This window comes from Astatotilapia calliptera, chromosome 7 (genome assembly GCF_964374335.1).
Source record: "Astatotilapia calliptera chromosome 7, fAstCal68.1, whole genome shotgun sequence".
In the NCBI taxonomy this organism is placed as follows: domain Eukaryota; kingdom Metazoa; phylum Chordata; class Actinopteri; order Cichliformes; family Cichlidae; genus Astatotilapia; species Astatotilapia calliptera.
Window position 1 is genome coordinate 18,572,680 of NC_137428.1, and position 25,237 is coordinate 18,597,916.

General features: G+C 38.5%; 2 protein-coding genes and 1 long non-coding RNA gene across 6 annotated transcripts; all 3 read left to right on the plus strand.

Annotated features, from left to right (window-relative positions):
* Nucleotides 1-490: 490 nt before the first annotated feature.
* Nucleotides 491-3,912, plus strand: ptcd2 (pentatricopeptide repeat domain 2). Of its 2 annotated transcripts, XM_026173367.2 has the most exons (10): nt 491-649; nt 952-1,044; nt 1,129-1,258; nt 1,344-1,461; nt 1,565-1,643; nt 1,742-1,833; nt 1,931-2,044; nt 2,246-2,320; nt 2,395-2,508; nt 2,798-3,912. In XM_026173367.2, the coding sequence occupies exons 1-10, from the start codon at nt 520-522 to the stop codon at nt 3,017-3,019; spliced, it is 1,167 nt and encodes a 388-aa protein (XP_026029152.1). In that variant the 5' UTR covers nt 491-519; the 3' UTR covers nt 3,020-3,912. The 2 variants fall into 2 exon arrangements, with proteins under 2 accessions (XP_026029152.1, XP_026029153.1); XM_026173368.2 differs by lacking the exon at nt 2,246-2,320.
* Nucleotides 3,913-4,167: 255 nt separating this feature from the next.
* On the plus strand, nt 4,168-13,087 carry cacfd1 (calcium channel flower domain containing 1). 3 transcript variants are annotated; one of them, XM_026173375.2, is made up of 7 exons: nt 4,168-4,877; nt 5,244-5,356; nt 5,489-5,575; nt 8,438-8,510; nt 9,064-9,189; nt 9,342-9,449; nt 9,847-13,087. In XM_026173375.2, the coding sequence occupies exons 1-7, from the start codon at nt 4,828-4,830 to the stop codon at nt 9,935-9,937; spliced, it is 648 nt and encodes a 215-aa protein (XP_026029160.2). In that variant the 5' UTR covers nt 4,168-4,827; the 3' UTR covers nt 9,938-13,087. The 3 variants fall into 3 exon arrangements, with proteins under 3 accessions (XP_026029160.2, XP_080160286.1, XP_026029162.1); XM_080304160.1 differs by lacking the exon at nt 5,244-5,356 and having other exon boundaries at nt 4,190-4,877; XM_026173377.2 differs by lacking the exons at nt 5,244-5,356; nt 5,489-5,575 and having other exon boundaries at nt 4,240-4,877.
* A 1,878-nt stretch (nt 13,088-14,965) lies between these two features.
* On the plus strand, nt 14,966-17,173 carry LOC145429985 (uncharacterized). Its single transcript, XR_013910353.1, has 2 exons — nt 14,966-15,652; nt 15,961-17,173. It is a non-coding gene; the product is annotated as an uncharacterized LOC145429985 (long non-coding RNA).
* The last annotated feature ends 8,064 nt before the right edge of the window (nt 17,174-25,237 follow it).

Here is a 25,237-nt window from a genome sequence, read left to right on the forward strand (position 1 = left end):
TTTTACATTATTAAACTGTGTATATTATACCTCACTGTGTGGGTACAGTACAAACACTGTAGCTGCTCCAAGCAATGACGCCAAACCAGAAATGTTCTGCAGCACAACAGCACCGCCTGCTGGTTAACAGAAAAACACATTTTCCTGTTTGCTGCCGTTTTGTTCAGTAATAAAATTTCGCGTGGCCTTTCTGGAAACCACGATTCAAATAACATAGTTAAAGCTTCGTTTTAAATGACGATCACATCATTTCTGATGTATAATAAAAAATCTGTCTCCTTCGACCTGCTTAAAGAAACTGAGCCGGGTCATTAAGCGGTGCCATTTTGGATCATACCAACTGGAAATTGCACATGACGGAATTAAAAATAATAACTAATTATATTATTCAGGTTAAATAAAATATTGACATTTTTAAGTGTTTTATTTTGATATGGCTTAATTTCCAGGGCGGAAATTATTTTTTATTTAAAACCTTGCTTTATTATTACCAATAACATCCCCTTTGATTTCATTGCCATGGTACAGCCTGTGGGAGATATGGCGCTGGGCAGACTTGGTAAATGTTGTCGGTCGTTATTATATGAGCCCTCTAAAGGAGTTTTTTACGGTGTTTTACAGCTAGGCTGGATTGAAGGCTGCATAGGAGGTAAGACAAACAAAAGTCGCCAACAAATGTTGTCACTCTTAAAAGGTAGTACGAAAACTGCCTGGTTTGCATAGCGGGGGAGCTAGCACCCTGTAAAGCAAGCACACGTGAATTAAAGCAAGGTACAGTTGTTCTCTTTGGCTATGTGAGTATTGTGCAAGCTATTCTATGCACGGCTACCTTATCACAGGGACTCGTAAGAGCTTTCTTCTCGTATAGTTATTATTATTTTTGCCCATATATGATTGCCATGTATGGGTAACTGATTATGGATTCATTCACATATTTTAACCACCCTACAGCAAAAAGGCATTTGTTGTCGGAAGATGTTATCAAGCTACAAGACTTCCAGCAAAGAAAGCTGGCAGTGGCTCACCATGTCAATGGATCGGAAGGTAAAGTAGTTATTCTTGCCACTGGCCCAGCTCTGCAAATTTATGTCATATAAAACTTACTTTTGTGTAAACCTCACACTACAGGGAATTATATTAACCTATTCAGTCAGAAGCTGCAAAGGAATGAGCTGATATTGCGGGATGATTTGAAGCTTCTCCTTCACCTGTGCCAGTCAGCAGATGACATGCAAATAGCCAGAGATGCCATCTATAGGTAAGTGCAGCATTCATACAGGGATATTTGTTAAAAAACAACCCATCCAAATCTCACTTACCCATTGCTGGCTTGCTCTCATAAGGTATCACACAGAAAACCGTAACTTGTTGTATGGAGACTTCAAATTTGGTCCTCTCTTCATGAGACTGTGCTATGAGTTGGGTCTGGAGAGCATGGCTTTTGCTACAATAACAGACAAGGTAAACTGGGTAACATCCAAACTTGAGTTAAACAACAATAACTAGACTGGGCATATACTTTAGTGTTTGACTAATAACATTTTATTTTCTGCTGTCTGAACAGATCATGAAAGGATTTTTCCACGACACCACATCCTTTAATATAGCCATAGACATGTTGTTCATGAAAGGCTCCTTTGAAAGTAAGTAACAGATTAACTCCTGTGTTTTTTGTTTGTTTGTTTTTCTCCCACAGTGATTATGATATTTATATAATAATGCAAACTTTTAACTATTGCAGATGCTTTGGAGGTTCTAAGAACCATGAGGAGCCAAGGCATACCATTCAACAAAGACACACTCACGTTAGCAGCTGGTACCTGCTATAAGCTGGTAATGTTTCAGATATTTTACTCTTTTATGTCCATTCAACATTACAACCTCATTTATTCTTATATTTGGACCGATGCCCTGTTTTTGTGTTGGTCAGAATACGGCAGAGACCTACCGGATCTGCATCGCGCTCATTGAAGAGGAACAGACCAGAGGGCAGTTCATCCCGAGGCATACTTACTGTTTCGCTGTAGCACTAGCACTTCGAAGAGTGAGTTTTACATTATGTACCTCTTTTGCATGAAGTGAGATATAGCACATATTTAGAGCATCATTTGTTCTCTTTTCTTTGTGTGTGTGTGTGTGTGTGTGTGTGTGTGTGTGTGTGTGTGTGTGTGTGTGTGTGTGTGTGTGTGTGTGTGTGTGTGTGTGTGTGTGTGTGTGTGTGTGTGTGTGTGTGTGTGTTTTCCAGGGTGACCTTGAAAAGGCTCAGTCATTATTTTCACAAATTATGAGCACCGACAGCAGATTATGCCAAAACTTTAAGGTAAAGGTGCAGCATGTAAAATGTAATGTGCATTACTTCTTCCTGTCATTCTGTGTAATTTGTTTGTACTTTAGGTCCTAATACTAACAATGTCTGGAGCATTGGCAGAGGCTATTTCTATCCTTTCTGCAGCCATGTTGCCAAAAAGTCCATCTTTTGTAAAAAAGCCAGAGTTTTCTCAGGAGGTGGTAAGTGAAACTACAGCTACTTAAAATTACTGCAGCTGCCAGGCGATTGGTTAGGATTACATAATTGTTGTTAGTGTAAATGCTTACAAGATGAGTGGTGCATTTAAAGTTCTACACATTTTTTGTCCTGTTTTAAACATTGGAAAATCTAGTCCAAAGGAATTTTGATGTATCCTTGTGCTGTTATTATTAATCCATGCTACTCTGAGGAAATGTTACTCAGATTGTTCTCTCAAGCTTGAGAGAACAATCATCTGCCCAAGAGTTGACTTGGTGTCATCCGTTTCAGGTGGATTTGCTACGTTTGCGGAGTCAAGGCAGGCCGCATATAATAAAAGTGGAGCAGGTAGTGACTCAGCTTGAAAGAGACGGTCAGGTGACTCAGCAGACGCTCGATGACATGCTGTGCCGCACGCCCACAGGGAAGAGGAAACCAGCGCCAATAACACTGGAGAGGAGAACTAGCCGGAGAACTCTAAAGCCTCTACAGTCCACTTTACTGTCAGAGTGAGGCTAGAGTTGTCCATTTAAACACTCTGACATTTCCCAGATTTGACTTTGATGTTATAAACGCACTCATATGATATTTAAGGGCCCTGACCAGCAGCCTATTAAAACACGCTTGTCCTCGCCAGTGCAGATACAACAGCCCATAGCATTGCACCTAAAGAAGCAAAATTGCCAAGAGGAAAGTTTATTTTTCTACTGCATCAGCATCATTGACAGAGTCTATGCCATCTTCAATAAAGAACACTTTAATATTTTATGTTAAATGTGTTTAAAATAAATTCACAGTACCTGTGCATACTCTTAGACTAATGAATTATTATGTGAAGGCACAAAGCAACACTTTTGTGAAAAGGTAGCTTGCCATCTTTAATGCTGAGTCATTTGACAGTCTTGTGTCATATGCATTAACTATCGTTAGCTACCAAGCAATCAGAAACAGGGACAGGTTTATTTGTAAGGCTCGTTTGGAGGTCATAAGTGGGTTTTCTGTTTGTTGGGGGAGAAGTGTGTTATGTGTATGAATGAGTGCTCAAAGACAGATTTATTAAAAATCTAAAGTTTTGGGGGGTGTTGCTGGAATCAAATGATTTTGCTTTCTCATACTTTCTAAAGAAGACACTGGCGATTGTAAAGAGCAAACACTGGGTATGTTGTGAGTTTTCCCTGTAGTCGACACTAGATATTTCCCACATCTTTAGTGTGGTTTAAAGGTTTAGTGTGTCTTATCTATATGAATGGGGGGAAAGTGGGCCAGATCTGTGAGTCTAAAGACATTTAATTACACATTTAAAAATCCCTGAGATATCTTATGAGAAAAAGAAATTCAATTGTAACTGTACAACTCAGTGTTTCTACATGGCCTGTACTATGAATAAAAGAAATGTGTTACAGAAACATTTGTTTTTTAAAGGAAAATTCTATTTAGTAGATACTGAAAAAGAAATTGAGATTTCTGTAATTTAAACATGTAATTTAGTTGGGAGAGTTCTTAAATGGTACTAACCAGCCACAATACTGTGGCTAGTCTTGAGTGTACACTCCCAGCACCTAATGCGACAACTTATATAACATTATATACTTATATAACATTACTTTAGTAGAAAATTATTACAATGCCAACAGATGGATGTGAAATGCTAGTATTTCTACTGTAACAGCATAAATTAAGTACAAATGCCAACCAAACCCGCCCGTAGGAATTTGCCCGGATGTAAACAAACCGTGACGTACATCAGACCCTTCCCACAATGCAATGCTTACGTCTATTTAACACGTAAAGAGGCGAAAGACTGAGCTGCTAAATTAACCTGAACACACCGGTTGGACAGTTTGGAAACAGCAGAAAGAGAGCGTGTTTGTTTTTTTGTTTATGTGACTGATTTTGAAGTTATATGAGGCGGTGCGGCGACATCCTCGCCTAGCGGCCGCTGGTGGCGGTGCTTTTTAGCGTTAGCTTGCCGGTTCGCTGGGACTGTCATAAGCCGTGTGTAGAAGCTCCTCGTAACATCGGGCAGCTGACCCCAACTGGAGCAGACAAAGGAAAGAAAATAATTTATTTTAAAAAAGACGTATAAACTGAAAAAGATATAAAACTATTCGAAGGGACTACGAGGTCGGAGTAAGATGGTTAGAAATTAGTTTGCTGGGTACTGTTACATTAATTTAGAGATTCATATTTGGGTGTTTGGTGGTCTGACATTTGTAAATACTGGCTTTGGTTAGCTTTAGCAAGCGTAGCTAGAAAAACACAATGAGCACCGAAGAGACGGCAGCGCCTACAAAATCCGCTCCGGATGATGATGGAATGACATGGTGGTACAGATGGCTCTGCAAAATAGCTGGGGTTTTGGGAGGAATATGTAAGTAGTTGTCAAAGTCTTATGTCACTCCTCGAGTAAATAACGTTATGTCCACAGAAACCCAAATCCTGCCATGACAACACGCTTAGCTTTAGTTAATACCACAGACTGTGCACTATGACCACTGCTGCTGCTGTGTGCCAGGTCACGACATTTACTTATTTTGTGTGACAGCTATGTGATTAATCTTTACGCCGTAATTGATACTGTTATGTGACCTCCTCAGTATGCAGATGAGGGGCAGCTGCAGAGTGACATGGCATTTTTTTATAACGTAACATCTGTTTTAGATTGTGAATATGCCGCAATTTAACTGCACAGCCACTAAACAAAAGCTTTGTCACTGCTTTGTCCCCCTCGCTGCAGCAGCAGCCACTCCTGGGCACCGTCTGTTTGTTTGTTTTTTCATGCCATAGCAGCTTGTTCTGCCAAAACGAACCGCGGTGCACATACTCAGGTATTCCCCTCAGGAGTTTCATGTGAGGCTTTTTATTTATTTATTTATTCATTTATTTATTTATTTATTTATTTAAATATAACTGCTGGCTCTGCAGTTTTTGCAGTATCCCTGATCCACCCTTCCTCTCCCTGTATCCATCTCTCCTTCACAGTGACACCAGAGTCACCGTGGCCGTATCACATTAACAGCTGCATATTCAGTGGCTTCTGTATTATTAAGGAAGCTGGATTGTCTGAAGGTGCAGTGGATGAGTTTCAGCATGAAGCTGCTCTGTGGTGTTATTTGGTTTAGTTACCACAGTGGTGAAAACTGCAAGACTTGAATACTCTCTCAACTCCACCCTAAAAATACAACTCTGTGTAGACATAGATTGGGGTTCTGCACTCAAGGGTTTTCACGATTTAGTGCAAGGTGGGTTTTTTTATTTATAACATTAACTACTGGCAAATAACCTTTTGCATTTCCTTTTTGTTGTTGTTGTTGTTGTTGTTTTGCAGATTTTGCAGAGCTGAGAGTCCTGTCCTCAATATTACTTAATACAGTATTTAGCATAAGATTTAGAAGCAGTGAGATTTTTTTCAGATATATCTTCTTTTTAAAAAAAATAGCTGTGGACTTCACATATGAAGTAGAGCAGGGCGATATGGCCAAAAATATTTATCACGATATATATTTGAAAATTTGCAATAACGATATAACCGACGATATAATTGATGCGAGACAAAATACAACTCCACAACATTACTAGCGCAAAAAGACAACCTTCCATTTATTTTCACTTAAACAAGAAGCTGGTTTTTATGTACATTAAAGCTTTATAAAAATGTAACAGTGCAAATGCAAATTCCTTGCTGAAAGTTTAACCAAAAGGCATTTCCAGTAGAAATGGGCTGACATATCCTGAGCATAACCATGTATAATATCCACTGAAGTTAAAAAGAGGTGCTTTGCAACATTAAACTGCAGTGTGCAGTGCGTATTTTTCGGACCATAAGGTGCACAGGATTATAAGGCACATTAAGCGAAACAAAGCAGTCAGATAAATCAAACTTTATTAAACTCATTCTTCTTGCTTCCTCCCCTTCTGTACCATTGTTTCATTAATGTTGAATTCTCTGGCAGCTGCTCTATTCCCATGTTGTTGCAGTATATTAATGACTAACCTCGTATTGTGGATGGATTATCTCAGTTGTTCTCCTGACTGAAGTTTGGTCCGTTTACAGCATCCTGCCATGCGATTGCATTTGTCTCTAACCATGAAGAACCTTCACGTTAACTTTTATAAGTGGAAAAGTGTTAGTGTTCGTCCTCCAGCTTCACTGTTTATGTTATGCTAACATAGCTGTGTCGCTAGCGATCACGTAGCACATCATTATATACCAGCTAGCCCAACTTCAGTAACCCTACAAACGTCACTGCTGTTTAGTTTCCTGTCTTCATTTATGTTGGAAGTGATAGCAGAGCTGTACGTTTGAATTTTTTCAGAAATCTCTCAGTCAGAACATGCTATATCATGCTTAGGTAACTAGCGAAACTAGCGAGCTAACTTCCGCTAGCTTCCTGCTAACTTCTAACTCCGTTAAATGTAATAACTTTTGTTTTCATGGATGCCTGGAAGTTAAACTTTATAGTTACACCTGGTAAAGCAGCAATGCTGATCGTTTTATTAAAGATGAAAGGATTTAGACAGTTTTTAACTCTAAGTGATGCTGCAGTGTTGTTTGACCTGAAGAATAAGGAGTTTAGGACCCAGATTACTCCCAGATTTAAGAGCATCTTAGTCCGACAAATACGACAATAACAACGGCCGCTTGCATGTTCTGCAAAAAATGTGCTTTGTTGTGTATCTGACGGACAAACACCAAACCAGTTCCACATCACTGAAGTTGCACCATTTTTACAAACCAATTCTGGTTCATCTGTTTCACTCAACAATCGGCCATGTGCGTATGAAAACAAAGGCACTGCGCACGCGCGTTTTACTCCCATTCTATCGCGATATTTCATTTTCCTATCGTTGCCTAACATTATACCGGTATTACCGTGAACGGTATAATATGGCCCAGCCCTAATATGAAGTATTGTAATTTCAATGTAGTGGATATACGCACACACACAGCAGACTGAAGATATAATAAGAGCCAACCCCAAAACTTTACCTGTTCTATTCTACATGGATATCGTGTATATAGATAGCACTTCTTGTGTTTACAGTTGACTGCATTACATTAGTGTGACTCAAACTGGCAGTAATTTACACCATTAGTTCATTTTCTGTGTTAATTGCTTTATTTCACACACATCCGTGATATGTGAGATGCCAAGTTGGATACATTAGAGCCTGCCAGAAATCCTTACATGTAGGAAGTAGACATGGCTTTTTTACACAGCTTTTGAACTCACCATTTTCTACTGAGCTTTTGGTCTGTCTCATTTTCTGCTGTACACATATTTATTTTTTTACATACAATAGTGGACCTTCTGCGTCTTAGCAGTGGAAAATCTTCCTCACACTGAGTAGATGTTGTCTATCATAATCACTGTGGAGAAATGCTGCGAGTGAAAGGATTAAAAAGTTTCAAACAAATGCTAGCCAAAAAGAGGGACGCGGCCTCAGTTATGATGCAGTTATTATTAAAACACTCTGAAACAAATTCTCTTGTACATGAAAAAGGCATCCTGCTTTGATTTTTGACCTGATTTCTCTCAAATTTATTCTGTGTAGTTAATCTTTGGGCCAGGCCTTGTTTCATAATCGCCCTTTCATCGAGATAGGCGTGCTGTATTTGACCAGTTTATTTGATTTTCGTTTATTTGTTTCAGAACAAACACAGAGCACAGTTGTAGCGCTCACGAGACCTCTTTCATTCTGTGTTTGTCGTCCTTTTGCATTCGTAAGTTTCATATTTTCCACGTCACTAAGCAGCTTACACATGACAACTTTCCCACACAACTTTCGACACTGAAGTGGCTGAACTGTATTAACAGCTTCAGCCGGATGTATGGGACGGATTATTTTCTCTATCGCGCAATGATCTGCTTCTGTGGTGTCATAATAACAGCCCTTTGCTTTGTGTTTTGTCCTGTCCAAATCATGCAGCCTGTGCCATCTCAGGAGTGTGGAACTGTGTCACTGTGAACCCTCTAAACATTGCTGCTGGAGTGTGGATGGTGTAAGTCCCATTAGTGTCGCACTTTTGTAATATTCACATGCCACACAGCTAGATAGTTTAAAGGACAGTTTAGAGGTGGAAATGCAGTAAACATAATACCAAATGACCTCTTTTTAGGCAACACTGTGTGTTGGTGATGTAGCGCATTCAAGGACAATCAGAAAGTTGCCTTTTCTGGTCCAGTTTGTGTAAAGTAATGATTAAAAACACCAAATGAAGAGCCTTTCAGCGAACTATACATTGATATTGAGCAGAAGTCTCATATAGCACCTAACCACACCTACTCTAACAAAGGAGGTATGAAGAGTAAATTGGAGCATCTTGCGCCAAAGTGCCTTAACAATTCTTTATTTTAGGTAGGATTTTTAAGTTATAAGCAGGTTAAGTGGTAACTGTATCTCCAATTTGGCTAGCTGGCTCACTGTGAGAACTTTGTTGTTGTTTCCATGACAGCACAATACGTCTTTTCCAACTAGCTGCTGCTTTTAGTAAAAGGAAAGGGCAAAGAATGATTTCCTTGCCGTGCTTACGTATCCTCTCCTTCCTTCTCAAGGTTGAACGCCTTTGTGTTGTTCCTCTGTGAAGTCCCGTTTTGTTGTCAGTTCATCGAGTTTGCTAATGCGGTCGCAGCTCGTGCAGACAAACTCAAACCCTGGCAGAAGGCCTTCTTCTATTGTGGGTGAGGATGATTTATGCCACTGGAGACAGAAATGAACTATATGGGGGGAAAAATAAAAAACATTTGGAACTTGGGTTTTCTGATAGTTGTGCACATCGCATATAATCTTGGAAATGTACTTAATCAGATTCAATGACTTTGCCTGTTCTCAGGATGGCTCTGTTTCCTGTATTCTTGAGTTTCTCCTTTACAACCTTGTTTGGGAACGCCATCGCCTTTGCTACAGGAGTGCTGTACGGCCTCGCTTCTTTAGGCAAAAAGTAAGAAAGAAAATATAATGCATCTGAAATATCTACACAGTACAGACTGTGCAATAACGTGTTTTTTGATATCTCACCCACATTATATCCCATTGAAACAGGCTCTCACATTAAACATTAAACGTTTCATTATAACAAGTTATCATGTTTTTAATCTCAAGTTTAAATGCTCTAACAGTTCTAATGCAATTTATGTGGTTTCTTTTGTTGTTGTTTATTCACGTAAAGTAACTTTTCACTTTTCAAGATGAGCTGTCCATTAACCTTGCAGTTAACAGTGTCATCTATTCCTGTCATTCTTTCTTTCTTTTTTCCTCCCCACACTTCCCTGAACTTAACATTTTATTATTACCATCACTCTCCTGCACCCCTGTCTTTCCTTTCCCTCCTCTTCCAGGGGAGATGCAGTGACTTACGCCAGACTGCAGCATCAGAAACAGGGGGATGAAGAGAGGATGACAGGAACGACAAACGGGGCTCCAGAGTGAGGCCTTTTCACCAGCTGTTGTTTCTTTCCCTCCTCCTCTGTTCTACACTTGGGATTTTTCTCCTGTCCTCTATCCATCCTACCTCTTTCTCCGCACCCTTTTCTTTACTAAAATGTTACATTCTTGTTGCGCTCACCTGCAAAACAGATTCAGCCTGTTATTTGGTACTTGCCCTATAAACGGGATTCATTATTGTGACCTGATCACTTATATTTAAAACTTAGTTTTTATGTTTTGTTGTGTTTTGCTGGTTTCAGTCATACAGCCTTTATTTTTCTCTCTTTCTTTTTTTTAAACTGACGTTGTTGTCGCCCATAAAGCCTTTCAGGAAATCTGATCAGAAATTAATGTGATTGTAAATTGTACATATTTGACTTCAGGTTATTCACTTTGACTTTAAGGCTGCAGTTCAGAGTTGTGTGTCAGAGGAATTCGCCCCTTTGCATTCTTTGCGTGTGAGTGTGCCTCCCTGCTGTGGCACCGTGTCTCAATGCAATTTAACAACCGTGTGGCCAGAGTGGGTATACTTTTTTTTTGGGCACAGCGTGGTACACAGTGTCAGCAGTGCAACACATCAGCGGGTTAAAAAAAACAACAACAAAAAAGTTATTACACTTTAATAATGCACAATGTCCCGAGGTAAAGAACCGCGTGTATCAGGAGCAGGAATTGTAGCAAACAGAGCTGCCCTCGCAGAGCTGGGAGAGTGGAATTATTGCCTGGAAGAACGTGACTCTTTTCTCAGCTGTCCTCAGATCAGATTCGTCACATTTTGGGATTCTCTTCAGCCTCAGGAGGCTACGTTTGCAGCTGCGAGGCATGATGTGCATCACACATGTGTCAGATCACACTTCAGTAATACTCAGAATCAGTTGGGGAGGGAAGCCTTCTCAAGTTGCGGATGAGCCACAGCTCATCTAGAGAGACACAGGTTTATTTTCTGTATCCTCTGAAGGCTGAGACCGGATCTGCTAGAGAACTTTGAGCTATGTTTACTTGCGCATTGCACCGGCACAAACTGGTTTTGGCGTTCAAAACAAAAAAATAACACTGTCAGCATTCACAATGACACTGCAGCGACAAGATTGCATTTAAGTGGTGCAAACTTTTGCGACTGGCCCTGTTGCGTATGTATTTCTAGAAGTTTACTTTCTCAACACACAAAATACAAGGAGGAGAATATTTAAATCACATGATACACAGTTTACTGCTACCTGCGGCAATATTTAACGCAGAAAAAACACTAACCACACTTATAAATACTATCTGAGGATTTCACTCATGTGCGAATTTGCTTCACTTAGTAAGTCTGGACGATAAAAAGCGATTGCGGGGATAAGCGCTGTCACTCCAGAATGTATTATTGTATTTGAGAATGTTAAGGACTATTGTCTTCTGACGATAATTAACATTCCTCTTTGGTTTTACTGAGTTAACAACATATGATTTGCGTGTAATATTTTTGTATGTGGCTATGTTTTGATTTCATGACCTTTTATCAACAATCTAGAAATTTCTAGACCAGGAATGTCAAAGTCATTTTATGTCATGGGCCACATGTGACTTGTTTTTATCTTAAGTGGGCTGGACCTGAAACTCCTTGTTCTGTCAGTGTAAAGACATTTTACTACACATTTAAAAATCCCTCAGATGCAGAAAAGTGCAGATTTTTCTACATGATCAAAAAATGTTGCTGTAGTACATGAACGAAATGCATGAGCACAAATAAATGTGTAAAATTACAGAAAAAAATGTTCTGGTAACTACAAAACTGAAGGATTGTGCTGATTCTAATGTGGACTCATTGTAGAAAAAAAATTCTGCATTTAATAGTGAAAAAACGCAATCTTTTCTGTGATTTAATTGTTTATCTATTACTTAATTACTTTAGGGTAGTATGGATGGCAATCGGGGAGGTCCTTATGTGTATAAAAAGCTCTAAAGCTCATGAAAACACAGTTAAAAGTCCAATATCAAAGCCATTCTGTGGGCCAGATTGGAGTCTTTGCCGGACTGATTCTGGCCCCCAAGCCTTATGTGTGACATCCTCAGTCTAGGCACTTAATGTCTGTCAACCAAAACCTTTTATAAATCTCTGGCCAGTGATTTCAGTAGCATAGCTTCTGAGCACACACAGGTCTAAACTGCAGCTTGACGTCATATTTGAGGGATATTTTTAACATTGGAGAATGTATCTGGTGCATCCAAAGATAGAGACCTTTTATCTTTATTTTTGTTTTGTGCTTTTTATACATTAACTTTTCAGTTGGCTTAAGTTCACTTGAGGTATTTGTGTAGCTTTCAGTTGAATGGCAAAACCTGCTTGTGCTGCTAACGGACAAGAGACCAGTCGCCAACTTGTGGCATGTAGATTTTGTGAAACGTCATGAAACGAGGAGCAAAACTGTGCACTCATTTGGGAATCTTTGTGTAGCTGGGGTTTCTTTTCCCGCTTTAGAATCCGTTAATAAGTATCTGCTGATTTCTTTGTGTCTGACATACTGCTCTCTTATGCTCTACCAAAACCCATCCACAGTTTAATGAAGGGAAGTGTCTTGATTCAGGGAGTAATTGGTCTGTATCCCACACAGTCACCACCGCAATGGTTTCACTCAAATGAGGTATGCAGTGCTCACCAGTGTACCGTGTGTGTGGTTTGTTTTTGGGCCTTGCCATTGTTATTTTAGCAGTAATAAGGATGGAATAAGTGTTTACACATACCTCTTACAGCTGTTTCTACCTTAAGTCTTGACTGAGTGAATTATTCATACCATCACCATCAGCTCTCAGGTATCATAGTTAACAGTGCACAGCACACACAACCAGCCTGTGCGTAGGTCCTAGTCGAAGCCTGACTCTACGATTTTACTGTATCACCCGAGTCAACGTGAAAAGCATTTTGTCATGCAATTAAAACACACACAAAACAGCCTTCACACACATCCAATCCAGTGATATGCTAAAGTCTAACACTATAAAAGCGCTCCACTGCTGTTTAACACTGCTTTCTCTGTCCACGGCCATCCACAACAAAACAAATTGCTGCAGGTGTTGAGTGTATCTTGTGCTGTAAGGGATATGTGAATAATGTGTGTTGTGATGTGAATCCTGATCATGTTACAAATTAGTGAATAAACAAAATTGCTACTACTGCGTGGTGTTGGCTTCTTCTGTACCTTTTTGTATCACTCTCAGGTTTGTATTTCTTCTATCACGATGATCAGGTCAAAGTTTACATGTTTATATTAATGTCAGAGCCCATCTAACTTAGTAACTGCAGTTCTGTCCTCTGTCATTTCAAATATTTCGTGTATAAGACATAATAAAAAACTGCTTTTTACCAAATCCTCTTATTAGGTAAATACTGTACATGACATGCATTACTTATTTAGCAAAAATGACGGCCTAACATCTCCACTTTGTTCTCATCTGTCCAGAGGACTTCCAGAAATCTTGTAGTTTGTTCAAATGCAGCTTTACAAACTTACGTTGTGTTGCCATGTTCTTTTTAAGAGAAGAGGCTTTCTTCTTCTTGTTTAGTTGCTTTCTACTTCTGCTGTCAAAAGTTTTCTCATATAACATCCTAACTAAAGAGTTGGAGATGTAGCTCTTTTGCAGAGTAATGCACACTTTGACCTTGGGGTCATCCACTCGTGGGAAGATTGGCAACTGTGTTGAATGCTTTTCCACTTGAATAATCTTTCTGACTGTAGAATGACACGCTATTTCTAAGTGGCTGTATAACCACACCCAGATTGACTGGCATTGACAAGATCTTTGCTGATGTCAACAAGCTGCCAAAACTTCTGTTTTTTAATGGAGATGCACATAACCTCCTGAGCTTCTCTATAAAAAGTGGGAGAAAGTATTAAGGATGTGTTTAGTATTCACATGCTGCTTCTTAGTTTTGGTTTGGTTTCTGTTTAATAAATAGTGGTGTGGTGTAATATATCATGTTTTGTCATTCATCCAATTTTAAGACCTGCTAGGGGTCCTGGTTAGATTTATCATGTTTCCTCCCCTCATCCCAAACCAGGCTGCCTCTCCCTGAACTAGGTTCTGCTTGAGGTTTCTTCCTGTTAAAAAGGAGTTTTCCTTCCCACTGTCAACAAAGTACTTGCTCATAGGGGATCATATGATTGTTGGGGTTTTCTCTGTAGAGACTTTACCTGACAATGTAAAGCGCCTTGAGGCAACTGTTGTTGTGAATTAGTGCTATATGTATAAAACTGAATTAAATTGAATTGAACTGCTGTTCTCATATGCAAAACCTTAGAACTGGAAGTGTTTATTTTAATTTATTTTGTTTTTTGCCATTAATGATTACTCTTGTTAAAAAGTTGTACACCTGGGAAAAGTAAGTATGATATGTCACAGTCACGCGTGGTTCTTTTCAGTTCTTTTTCAAATGTTATTTCCATTTACTGCAGCTAGGTAGAACCTTTTTCCTCTTTAAATTATTCAGCTGTGGTTGAATCTGGGCAGAACATCCTGCTCCTTCTGAAAGCTTCAAAAGACAAAGCATCTCTCTGTCTGAAGTGTGGAGTTAGGCAAGAAGATGAATACTGATGAAAGACTAAATTTTATAAAAAGATTTCTGTTATACGCTGGGGGTTTGGGGGTAATTTTGTTAAGTGTTAGAATGTTTTGGGGCACCTTTGATTGTGTTTTCTTAATAAAACAATTTCCCACTGACATTTTAAGATCCTTTCAGACAAATAAGCCTTACTTTGAATGATAATCTTGGAAAAAATGGCCCCTTTATGTTTTGAAAAACCAAATGAAAGCAAGTAAAATTTGTTTATTTTTCATGAAGTCCTCTCTGCCATTTTTTTAAACTGCACAAACTGTGTTTGTGACAACTGTTTATTGAATTTCATTCAGTTTCAGTTTTATTTATACATCACCACATCACAAGATTCACCTCAAGGTGGTTGTAAGGTAATGATTCTGCAATAATACAGAGAAAACCCCAAAAACCAGACAACCCCCTTTGAGTTCCCACTTGGTGACAGTGGGAAGGAAAAACTCCCTTTTAAGATAAGATAAGATAAGATAAGATAAGATAAGATAGAACTTTATTAATCCCTCGGGTGGGTTCCTCTGGGAAATTCGATTTCCAAAAAAGCACAGCACCGACAGAAGTTACAGAGTTATACACACACACATATATATATAAATACAGAGACAATATAAATAAAATATACGAAGGGGATAAATAGAATAAATAGGAATAAAAATAAAAATACAACAGGAAGAAACCTCTGGCAGAATCAGGCTCAGGGAGCGGCGGGACAAAAGACACACTGTGTGCAGATGATTCATAGAAAGGTTTCAGTGTCACATAGATGATATTGATAGATATTACTGTTATCATTAAAAAGAGATTTCAGTGTTATCTCTTATGCTTCCGCTTTTTGTATTGTTACAAGCAAAAATATTTGGGCTTTTTAACCCTCTGATGCATAGTGGTCACTGGAGTGGACAGCTACTAAAACGTACATATCTCTTTAATGCATTGGTTTCTATGGTGGAACTGCATATTAGCCTCTAGAGTGCTCTCTGCTGCCATGCTCCATTGAGGTCAATTCAGTGTTCAGTTAGTGCAACTGCAAGTAAATTTCCTCTGAATCAAAGATGGCAGACAAACTGTCACCCCTGCCGACCACTGCTGGCATATCCTGTCAATCCTTCTATGCTAAAAGAGCCCAACAGGTAAAAAAAATATGATGATATGCAGTAACATCTAGGGAAGGATATTATCTGTTTGGAATAAGAAATTGTTATGTCTAATATGTAGAAAACTACAATTAACCATGTGTCCACTGTAGTGGACATCATGCATTACCCACTATATTTTTTTAACATAAGTCATAAATTGTCTCACTGTTTTTTGGGACTGTTTTGGTTATAATTAAGCATATAATTGTTACATTTATAAGCTACTCATTTAAAATATATATTTCTGTGCAGATCAGCTGTAGTTTGAGTTACTATAATAATTATTTTATCATATTTTGTAGACTTCAAATGCAGCAAAGAATAAGGCAGCGTACAGAATAGTCCAGGAAATTCCATCCAGCTCCAGTGATGATGATTTCATTGATGAGTGCAGTGATGAGGAGTTCAGTGATAAGTCCAGTGATGATGAGAGTGGCTGCCAGAGCAGAACAGAGACATAGGAACTACGGATGATGAAGACACAGACAGTCAGGATGCAGAAAGTGAGAACGATGAGGGGCAGGATGAAGAGGAAGGTCAGTATGATCAGGGAGCTGTGGGAGATGGGTACATGGCACCTGACCATACTCAAGCCCGCAAAAATATTTGGATAGTCCAAGACAATGACTTGGTTGGAGACTTGCCTCCTTTTCTAGGAGAGTGGAAATTGAATGTGGAGGGGAAGGATCCCATAGATTTCTTCAGACATCTGTTTCCAGCAGATCTAATTGATAATATAACATACAACACCAACTTGTATGGGAAAGAACTGTCAGTAACAAGAGAAGAGATTCTCCCTCCAGCAATGCAAAAGAGGAAGACCCAGTGGGACCCCACAACCCGTGAAGTGGAGAGCAGTCACCAAAGTAGCCTGTGAGGTCAGGTTTGCCACAGGATATCACTGGCCCCAACTGACCGAGGTGAAAAATGCAAACAGGTGCCATGATGTTGTGTGCACACGGAAGACCAAATACATCTGCATGCAATGCTGTGTGCCATTGTGCCCTGGATGCGTTGCAAACTTTCGCACAGCCTAGGTGTGATGAACATAGAACTGTTTGGAGATGCAGAGACTAAGATGTCAGTTTGTGTTTTCTTCCAGCATGCTACTAAGGGCTTGGTAATACTGTCCTGCATCGTTATAGAACTGTGTAGACTCAAAAATGTTTCTCTTGTTGGAGATAGTTTGCCATATTCAGGTGTAGGATTCATAGCTAGGACTGTTGATTGGTTTTGTTATTTACGTCTAAACATTGGGGCCTTATGAGTTGAAAGTTCCAAAAAAATTGCTGAGATGTTTTTCAAAGGATACAAGCAAACAAGTGTTTGTATATTTACAATAGAACACAAGGTAATTAATTTTTACAGTAAATTCACAGTATTTCATGCTAAGTGCTCAGGCGCATGTAGTCCACTGGAGTGGACAAGTTTATAACTTTATAAAAAAACATATTTTTGAAAAAAAAAGAGTTAAACATTTTTTTTCATGTCCTGAGAAGAATAAAAGCACTTAAGCACTTTTTTTTTACATTTTGCCGTACACTATTGCTTTTTTATTAGTTTTCTTTGAATTATTTGTATCTAAAAACTCATGAAAAATAAACCCAGTCTGACTTGATTTACCAGCACTTCCCCTAAAGTATGCTGTATAATAAATTACCTATTTATTAACTACTATTTAAATTTCCTTTGTAGTGAGTCATTTCACAATACATCAGTATTACATTTTGCATTGCTTCCTGGAATGTGCAACACATAAATAATGCTATCTGTAAAACTGCTCTGAGAATTCTGAATAAAGTTCTCATGTTTGAACATGTGATTCTATTTTCTATTTTCTTCTGGCCACTGAAGAATTCATGTCTTTGCCTTGAGAAACTCTTGGGTAGTGTTTACAGCATGTTTTGACTCATTGTCCATTTGTATGATCAAGTATATCTCTGTACACATTAGAGTTCATCCTGCTACTCCCAGCAGCAGCTACATCATCAATGAAAAGCCATAACATAGCCTTCACCATGTCTAACAGACGATGTAGTATGCTTTGGATCATGAGCTCTTCTTTCCTTCTCCATATTTTTTTCTTTTCCAATCATTCTGATACAACTTCATCTTGGTTTCATCTATTCTAAATAATTTTTTCCAGAACAGTGCAGGCTGTTTTAGATGTTTTCTGGTATTATCTAGTCTGACACTCTTGGACTCAAGTGTAACTAGTGGTTTGCACCTTGTTCTATGCTTTCTGTATTTAAATTCATGATGGTGTCTTTGACAATGATACACCTACTCCCTCAAAAGTGTTTTTGATGTTGTGAAGCTGCAATCATCTACTTTAATACTTTTGTTAAATCCCTTTAATTAAAGCTGAACTTCAACCAGATCTTGACTGTTAGATGAGAAAAAACAGGCGCAAAATTTCAAAAAAGTATGGCCCTAAGCATATACATACATACAATGATGCTTCACTGCAAACCTGCTCCCATCACAAGCCTGTTTATGTCTTGTGTAATTATGTCTCCGCATGTTTTCATTATCTGAACTCTGTGATTTGTCACAGTCTGAGTCTTCTGTGTGGTTTATGTTTAATAACAGCTGTTAAAGTCAGATGACTAGACAAGGAGTTACCTGATGTGTTCTGCAGATTAGATAAGTGTGAAATAACACTAACACAGCCAGATGTAGATCAGCTGCACCGCATGTGGATAAGATCAAACAGGAATGTTTCCATTAGTCTATTACATCATTAATTGTGAGACCTTTTCATATTCACAATGACCAGATACTAAGATTACAGAAGAGCAGACAGTGGACAGAGATATTTACAAAGCAAATAAAAATGGCCTAAAGCACAGCTTGTAGCTCAGGTGGTAAACATGGATGCTCATTTAACTGCAGGTTAAATCCCAGAAATGATGTGGGCTTCATAGATAATTGGCAAACCTTCTGGAGGAAACCTGGTCTTGTTAGGAGAGACCGCATCCATCCCACTTTGGATGGAGCAGCTCTCATTTCTAGAAATATGGACAAATTTATTAAACCCCCCCAAAATATGACTATCCAGAGTTGGGACCAGGAAGCAGAGTTGCAGTCTTACACGCCTCTCTGCAGCTTCTCTCCTCCTGCTACCCCCCCAAAAACCCATCTCCATAGAGACTGTGTCAGCTCCCAAACAGACAAAAAACAAACTAAAAACCAGCAACAAACAACTTAAACATAAACAATTACAAAGAAAGAACAATAAAGTATCCACATCTGAACCAAAGAGTAAAACAGTGAAATGTGGATTATTAAATATTAGGTCTCTCTCCTCCAAGTCTCTGTTAGTACATGACTTAATAATTGATCAACAAATTAATTTACTCTGCCTTACAGAAACCTGGTTGCAGCAGGATGATTATGTTAGTTTAAATGAATCAACACCCCCGAGTCATTCTAACTACCAGAAATCTCGAAGCACAGGCCGGGGGGGCGGTGTGGCAGCAATTTTTCACACCAGCCTATTAATTAATGAAAGACCAAGACAGACTTTTAATTCATTTGAAAGCCTGATGCTTAGCCTCGTCCACCCCAGCTGTAAAACTCAGAAACCAGTCTTACTTGTTATCATCTATCGTCCACCTGGGCCTTACACAGAGTTTCTGTCTGATTTCTCAGACTTTATATCTAATTTAGTTCTGAGCTCAGATAAAATAATTATTGTGGGTGATTTTAACATCCATGTAGATGCTAAAAATGACAGCCTCAACATGGCATTTAATCTGTTATTAGACTCAATTGGTTTCTCTCAAAATGTAAAAGAACCCACCCACCACTTTAATCACACTCTAGATCTTGTTTTAACATATGGCATAGAAACTGAACATTTAACAGTGTTTCCTGAAAACCCTCTCATGTCTGATCATTTCCTGATAACATTTACATTTACAATAATTGATTACACAGCGGTGGAGAGTAGACTTTATCAAAGTAGATGTCTTTCTGAAAGCGCTGTAACTAAGTTTAAGAATATAATCCACCCACTGTTATCATCTTCAATGCCCTGTACCAACATAGAGCAGAGCAGCTATCTGAACGCTACTCCAACAGAGGTCGATCATCTTGTTAATAATTTCACCTCCTCACTACGTACGACTCTGGATACTGTAGCTCCTGTGAAAACTAAGGTCTCTAATCAGAAGTATTTGACTCCGTGGTATAATTCTCAAACACGTAGCCTAAAGCAGATGACTCGTAATCTGGAGAGGAAATGGCGTGTCACAAATTTAGAGGATCATCATTTAGCCTGGAGAAATAGTTTGCTGCTTTATAAGAAAGCCCTCCGCAAAGCCAGAACATCTTACTATTCATCACTGATTGAAGAAAATAAGAACAACCCCAGGTTTCTCTTCAGCACTGTAGCCAGGCTGACAAAAAGTCAGAGCTCTTTTGAGCCAACCATCCCTTTAACATTAACTAGTAATGACTTCATGAACTTCTTCACAAATAAAATTTTTATCATTAGAGAAAAAATTACCAGTAATCATCCCACAGATGTAATATTATCTACAGCTACTCTTAGTACCATTGATATTAAGTTAGACTCTTTTTCTCTAATTGATCTTTCTGAGTTAACTTCAATAATTACTTCCTCCAAACCATCAACGTGTCTTTTAGACCCCATTCCTACAAAACTGCTCAAAGAAGTCCTGCCATTAATTAATTCTTCGATCTTAAATATGATCAACCTATCTCTAATGATCGGCTATGTACCACAGGCCTTCAAGCTAGCTGCAGTTAAACCTTTACTCAAAAAGCCATCTCTAGACCCAGCAGTCTTAGCTAATTATAGGCCAATCTCCAACCTTCCTTTCATATCAAAAATCCTTGAAAGAGTAGTTGTCAAACAGCTAACAGATCATCTGCAGAGGAATGGTTTATTTGAAGAGTTTCAGTCAGGTTTCAGAGCTCATCACAGCACAGAAACAGCTTTAGTGAAGGTTACAAATGATCTTCTTATGGCCTCTGACAGTGGACTCATCTCTGTGCTTGTCCTGCTAGACCTTAGTGCAGCATTCGATGCTGTTGACCATAATATCCTATTAGAGCGATTAGAACATGCTGTAGGTATTACAGGTACTGCACTGCAGTGGTTTGTATCATATCTATCTAATAGACTCCAATTTGTTCATGTAAATGGAGAGTCCTCTTCACACACTGAGGTTAATTATGGAGTTCCACAGGGTTCAGTGCTAGGACCAATTCTGTTTACATTATACATGCTTCCCTTAGGCAGCATCATTAGAAGACATAGCATAGATTTTCACTGCTATGCAGATGACACCCAGCTCTATCTGTCCATGAAGCCAGATAACACACACCAATTAGTTAAAGTGCAGGAATGTCTTAAAGACATAAAGACCTGGATGGCCGCTAACTTTCTGCTTCTTAATTCAGATAAAACTGAGGTTATTGTACTCGGCCCTGAAAAGCCTAGAAATATGGTATCTAACCAGATTCTTACTCTGGATGGCATTACCTTGGCCTCCAGTAACGCTGTGAGGAACCTTGGAGTCATTTTTGACCAGGACATGTCCTTCAATGCACATATTAAACAAATATGTAAGACTGCGTTCTTCCATTTGCGCAACATCTCTAAAATTAGAAATATCCTGTCTCAGAGTGACGCTGAAAAACTAGTTCATGCATTTATTACTTCCAGGCTGGACTACTGTAATTCATTATTATCAGGATGTCCAAAAAACTCACTGAAAAGCCTTCAGCTGATCCAAAATGCTGCAGCAAGAGTCCTGACAGGGACTAGAAAGAGAGAGCATATTTCTCCTGTTTTGGCTTCCCTTCATTGGCTTCCTGTTAAATCCAGAATTTAATTCAAAATCCTGCTCCTCACATACAAGGTCTTAAATAATCAGGCCCCATCTTATCTTAATGACCTTGTAGTACCATATCACCCTATTAGAGCACTTCGCTCTCGCTCTGCAGGCCTACTTGTTGTTCCTAGAGTATTTAAAAGTAGAATGGGAGGGAGAGCCTTCAGTTTTCAGGCCCCTCTTCTGTGGAACCAGCTTCCAGTTTGGATTCAGGAGACAGACACTATCTCTACTTTCAAGATTAGGCTTAAAACTTTCCTTTTTGCTAAAGTATATAGTTAGGGCTGGACCAGGTGACCCTGAATCCTCCCTTAGTTATGCTGCAATAGACATAGGCTGCCGGGGGATTCCCATGATGCATTGAGTTTTTCCTTTCCAGTCACCTTTCTCGCTCACTATGTATTAACAGACCTCTCTGCATTGAATCATATCTGTTATTAATCTCTGTCTCTCTTTCACAGCATGTCTTTTATCCTGTCTTCCTTCTCTCACCCCAACCGGTCGCAGCAGATGGCCGCCCCTCCCTGAGCCTGGTTCTGCCGGAGGTTTCTTCCTGTTAAAAGGGAGTTTTGAATGGCAGTTCACCCATGTCCCTTATGTCAGTCAGCCTATTCTCCAATCTCATCATTTAGCCTGATATATTCAAATAAGTTCAACAATATTTTTTAAAAAAGAGGAAAAAGAAATAAGAGGCTTATGGGATCAATAACGTCATGGGATTTCTGCTGGATGCTTGGCAACCAATTAGCAATGATACAGACGTACACCATTTAAAGTCTACTAAAAATTTATGTGTTAATGCATTTCAGGGTCATTGGGGAGGTTGGACGAGACTGGATACACCCTGGACAGGTCACCAGTTTGCCACAGGGCTAACGCAGAGAGATAAAAAGCCATTCCCACACATCAATGGGCAATTTAGAAATAACCAATTAATCGAACCCCACTAACGGTATGTGTTTGGAAGCAAGCTGGAGTACTCAGAGACCAGACATGGGAGAAGTCTGTGAAGGTTCTCAGTCATCCAGGTCATTGTAGTCAAAGGAGCTTGCAAAGAAAAGCGTCTGGACTTCTTTAAGTTGCTTGAAGACGTTTCACCTCTCATCCGAGAAGCTTCTTCAGTTCTAAGGTCAAATGGTGGGGAGTCCCAGATTTAAAGAAGTCCAGACGCTTTTCTTTGCAAGCTCCTTTGACATGGGAGAAGCATGCAAGCACCACCAGATGGTGGATTCAAACCCAAGGACTTCTTGCTGTGAAGCAACAGTGCTAACCACCACACCACCCAGTAAATTTAGTAAACTTTTTTCTTTTAATATAATTTGGCTTTTTAATTTAATTTGGTTGATGATCCTATAATTCATGTTTTAAAATTAACTGTGTTTTAAGAATATTCATGGAATTTTATGATAAAAACTGTCCAACAATAAAATACAACAGAAAGCACAAATATTCACATAGACCATGGATCACTAAGGGTTTACAAAATGCATGTAAAAAGAAAAATACACTCTATAGGGAATTCCTAAAACAAAGAACAAAAGATGCTGAAAATAAATATAAAAAATACAAAAATAAGTTGACCAATATTATACGTGTATGTAGAAAGGAGAATTATAGTAAAATATTGAACAACAATAAACATAATATGAAGGGAATATGGGATGTTTTAAACGGTATCATTAAAAATAATTCTGGACAACAAAGTTATCCTCAATACTTTATCGACAATGGCAATATTATGGAAAACACTGCTGATAAGGTCAACAGCTTTAATCATTATTTTGTAAATATTGGACCAAAACTGGCAGAACAAATTCCTGAGTCACTGCCATCAATAGCCTGTAGTGAAAACCTGATTGATAGGAACCCTAACTCAATGTTCCTCACATCAGTGGAGGAAAAAGAAATAATTGACATTGTACACATGTGTAAATATAAAACATCTACTGATTGTAATGATATTGACATGAAAATCGTCAAGAAGGTCATTGAAGGAATTGTAGGACCTCTAACATATATTTGCAACTTATCATTTCAGACGGGAAAAGTGCCAAACAAAATGAAAATAGCTAAAGTTGTGCCGCTGTATAAAACCGGAGCTAGACGCAACTTCACAAATTACAGGCCTGTTTCTTTACTACCACAATTCTCCAAAATCCTAGAAAACCTGTTTAATAAACGATTAGACAAATTCTTAGATAAATATAAATTACTCTCTGACAGTCAATATGGATTCAGATCAAAAAGATCAACATCTCTGGCATTAATCGAATCAATTAAGGAGATTACAAATGCTATAGATCAGAAACAGTATGCAGCTGGAGTATTTCTGGATCTCAAGAAAGCATTCGACACAATCAATCATGACATATTAATTAATAAACTGGAACGGTACGGGATCAGGGGGGTTGTACTGCACTGGGTGAAAAATTATTTAAGTGACAGGAAACAATTTGTGAAGCTGGGTGTCCATTCCTCATCATGCTTGGACATTGCTTGTGGTGTTCCACAAGGCTCTCTACTGGGTCCAAAATGATTTATTATTTATATAAATGATATTTGTAAGGCATCTGATATATTAAAATTAGTATTATTTGCAGATGACACAAATATTTTTTGTTCTGGGGGGAATCTAAAGGAGCTGCTGGATACAATTACTTCAGAAATGTGCAAAATTAAAAAATGGTTTAACAGGAACAAACTATCGCTAAATCTAAGTAAAACTAAAATAATCTTATTTGGGAATTCCCTTAGAAATGCACAAGTGCAGATTCATTTAGGTGGTGTGGAAATTGAAAGAGTACTTGAACATAAGTTTCTTGGTGTGATTATAGATGATAAATTAAACCGGAAGTCTCATATAAATCATATACATAACAAAATTTCAAGAAGTGTTTCAATCTTGAGTAAAGTAAAACACATTCTGGACCACAAATCACTCCACATTCTCTATTGTTCCCTGATTGCACCGTATTTGAATTACTGTGCAGAGGTTTGGGGCAATACTTACAAATGTTCCCTATCATCAATCTTTCTATTACAAAAAAAGGCCATAAGGATAATCCATAAAACTGGTTACAGAGATCATACAAATCCACTATTCTTAAAATCAAAAATTCTAAAATTCACAGATCTGATTCATTTTCTCACTGCACAAATTATATATAAAGCAATAAATAACCTGCTTCCTGACAATATTCTAAAAATGTTTTCTAAAAGGGAACGGGGATACAATTTGAGGGGGGAATTAAATTTAAAACATCCTCGTATCCGTACAACATTAAAAAGTTTTTGCATCTCTGTGTGTGGAGTGAAGCTGTGGAACAGACTAAGTAAAGATATGAAGCAATATCCGAGCATGGCGCAGTTTAAAAAGCGATTTAAAGATATGGTTTTTACAGGGTACAGGGAAGAGGTAGAGATTTGATAGGGTGTTCTTGTCTAATATTTTCATGTGTGTGCGGGTGCACGGGTATGTTGGTATGGGTATATATATATTTGTAGGTTGTGTATCCTTTGAGGTGTTAATGGGGTTATTGAAAATGTGTATATGTGCGTATGTGTATATACGTATGTATGGATAGATAGAAACATATATGCATATATATATATATATAAAAATGAATAATAAAAAAAATACACATGACATATAATGTAATTGCAAGGAGGTATTTCTGTAGTCTATTGATTACTAGATAGTGGAAAAGGGGTG